At 60.5% G+C, this 2,691-nt stretch overlaps 1 protein-coding gene across 1 annotated transcript; it reads right to left on the bottom strand.

Annotated features, from left to right (window-relative positions):
* Positions 1–1,457: 1,457 nt before the first annotated feature.
* Positions 1,458–2,327, bottom strand: LOC106815697 (POU domain, class 2, transcription factor 3-like). The gene is made up of 2 exons (XM_014820200.1): positions 1,880–2,327; positions 1,458–1,786 (listed from the first exon to the last, which is right to left on the bottom strand). Exons 1-2 carry the CDS (start codon positions 2,301–2,303, stop codon positions 1,458–1,460), a joined length of 753 nt encoding a protein of 250 aa, XP_014675686.1. The 5' UTR covers positions 2,304–2,327.
* Between the last annotated feature and the right edge of the window lie 364 nt (positions 2,328–2,691).

Raw genomic sequence — 2,691 nt, 5'->3', positions numbered from 1 at the left:
AGAGAGAGAGAGCGAGATTGAGAGAGAGAGAGAAAGAGACAAGAGAGAGCTAGAGTGGGGGAAAGATAAGAAGAAAGTGAGATAGAAAGATAGAGAGAGAGATAGAGAACAGGATGCAGAGAGGCAGGGTGCAATCCATCATATGTCGTGATGATCACCTTGACCGGTGGGGCAATGCGCTGACGAGTGCATCTCCATGGCAACGGTCGCTCGCGCTCAGCCCTGCTCCGCGCTCCCGCACGCACGCGCGCAGCATCCGCCGCCGCCGCCGCCGCAGCAACGTCCACGTTAAAAACACTAACCATGCTTCACTACCGTGTTCAAGAATACACGAAAGTTCATCGTCTATCTACATACTAAACATATATAACGTAACTCTTTTCTCTCTTCTCGCTTCTCTCCACTTTTCTCTGTCTCTACTACGATGAGGTATTCATTGTCAGTTTTGCGGCTTTTGCCGCCAACAGATGGCGCAACTGTATCTCTTTCTCTCGCTTGCTTGGCGGCACGCGGACGCGCATTTTCGCGCGGTCGGCACCGGGGGTCACCGGGAGGTCACCGGGGTCGGCGTGGGGTCACCGGGGGTCATCGCAAGGTCACCAGGGGTCGGTGTAAGGTCACCACGGCGCTTGCCGGGGGAAGGTAACCGCCGCTGTACCCATAATACTGTAGGAGGCGATGGGCTCCTGGGACAAAACAAGAACCGTGGCGCCACCTACGGTGAGGACACGGCCCAGAAAAAAACGGGCCAAAGGAAGCGCTCCTATTTCCCGTTATTCTTCTTCTTCTTCTTCTTCCTTGTTGCTCCTGACGTATCACAAGTGTCCCGCGTGTAAAGGTTTCTCTTCTTCTGCCTCCGCTCTGCTCCTCACAATGCTCCCCCCCCCACCTGCCGACGGCGCCACTGCCGGCGCGAGTTTGCGTCCGTTATTATGCGCGTTCGCCCGCGCAGCACGGCGCGGGAAACGTGGCTCCTGGAAAATAGCATTATTTACATCCGAGATTCCCGCGGCGTGTTGCGCGGTTGTCGTCGCCGTCGCCGTCGACGCCGCCGCCGCCGCCGCCGTCCGATTTGCGACCGCCTCGTCTCTAAATATATCTTCTTCGTCTCCATATTTTCTCTACACGTTTTTAATAAAGCAGTCGTATTATATACAGATTATGCAACACCGTCCCTCTCTGTCTCTCGTGGAAAATTTCAACCTATGGCACACGCGCACGCACGCACGGACACATCGCCGTCCGTCTTCCCTATTCTCTCTCGTCGTCTCTCCCTCCTCCGTCCGTCATCACCGGTTTCCTCTCCCGCGCGCACCGCGGCGCGGACTCCTTTTGATCACTGCCGCCGTCGACGACGACGACGACGAACCACGAAATCCTCACGCGCAGAAGCGCGGGGCTTCGTCCGTCCTCCCGTCGCCGCGGTGACCGTCGCTCTGCGACGCAGCGGCGGCCGATCAACTCGAAGCGTTGGCTTCCGTCTTCGCGGCGGCAGCTGCGGACATCAGCGGCACGGCCGGCGGCAGCGTCATCGACATCGACCCGACGTGGGTCATCGCCGTGGTAACGGGCGCGGTCGCGGCGGTCGCCGGCGCGAAGCCGTGGATCGGCCGGAACTCGTGCTCCGAGGCGGCGGCGGCCGCGCGCAGCATCCCGAGGCTCATGGCTTCCTGCTTCATCTGCTGCTGCTGCTGCTGCTGCTGCTGCTGCTGCTTCATGGCAGACGACAGCGACATCGGCAGGAGCGACGACGGCGAATTCTGCGACGACTTCACCCCTCCTCCGCCTCCTCCGATGATTCCTCCTCCTCCGCCTCCTCCGATGATTCCTCCTCCTCCGCCTCCTCCGATGATTCCTCCTCCTCCTCCTCCGCCGTTGCCCCGGATGACCGCCTCGATCGGCGGGCTCCCGACGCTCGACGGCGGGTTGATCCGCTTCTCCTTCTGGCGGCGGTTGCAGAACCAGACGCGCACGACCTCCTTCTCCATGCCGAGCCCGTCCGCGAGCATCTGGATCTCCTCGGACATCGGCTTCGGGTTGGTGAGGAACGCGCGCTCGAGCGCGACGCGGATCGTCGTCTCGATGCTCGTGCGCTTCTTGCGTCGCCGCCCGGAGAGGTGCTCGGGGGAGGCGTGGAAGAAGCCGGGCATGGCGGCGTCCGGGTTGGCGAGCGAGGCGTCGGCGTCCTCCAGCCACTTGCCGAGAAGCGGCTTCAGCTTGCACATGTTCTTGAAGGAGAGGTTGAGCGCCTCGAAGCGCGAGATCGTAGTCTGGGAGAAGTCGTTGCCGTAGAGCTTGCCCATGGCGAGCCCCACGTCACCCTGCGTGAAACCTGCAAGACAGAGAGACGTATATACATGGAGGGAAGAGGAGAGAGAGAGAGGAGAGGGGGCGAAAGAGAGAGAGAGAGAGGGGGAGGGAGGAGAGAGTCTGGGAGAAGTCGTTGCCGTAGAGCTTGCCCATGGCGAGCCCCACGTCACCCTGCGTGAAACCTGCAAGACAGAGAGGACGTATATACATGGAGGGAAGAGAGAGAGAGAGAGAGAGGAGAGGGGGCGAAAGAGAGAGAGAGAGAGAGGGGGAGGGAGGAGAGAGAGTCTGGGAGAAGTCGTTGCCGTAGAGCTTGCCCATGGCGAGCCCCACGTCACCCTGCGTGAAACCTGCAAGACAGAGAGGACGTATATACATGGA

This window comes from Priapulus caudatus, unplaced genomic scaffold, assembly GCF_000485595.1.
Source record: "Priapulus caudatus unplaced genomic scaffold, Priapulus_caudatus-5.0.1 Scaffold1178, whole genome shotgun sequence".
Lineage (NCBI taxonomy): Eukaryota > Metazoa > Priapulida > Priapulimorpha > Priapulimorphida > Priapulidae > Priapulus > Priapulus caudatus.
Note: the sequence above shows the minus strand (reverse complement) of the source record. Positions and strands in the feature narration are given on the sequence as shown.

Excerpts from the sequence above, each read along its gene's own strand:
- LOC106815697 (XM_014820200.1), bottom strand. The coding sequence starts at position 2,303 with ATGGGCAAGCTCTACGGCAACGACTTCTCCCAGACTACGATCTCGCGC. Across the intron at positions 1,787-1,879 it reads GATCGAGGCGGTCATCCGGG|GCGGAGGAGGGGTGAAGTCG; the intron begins GCAACGGCGGAG and ends TCATCGGAGGAG.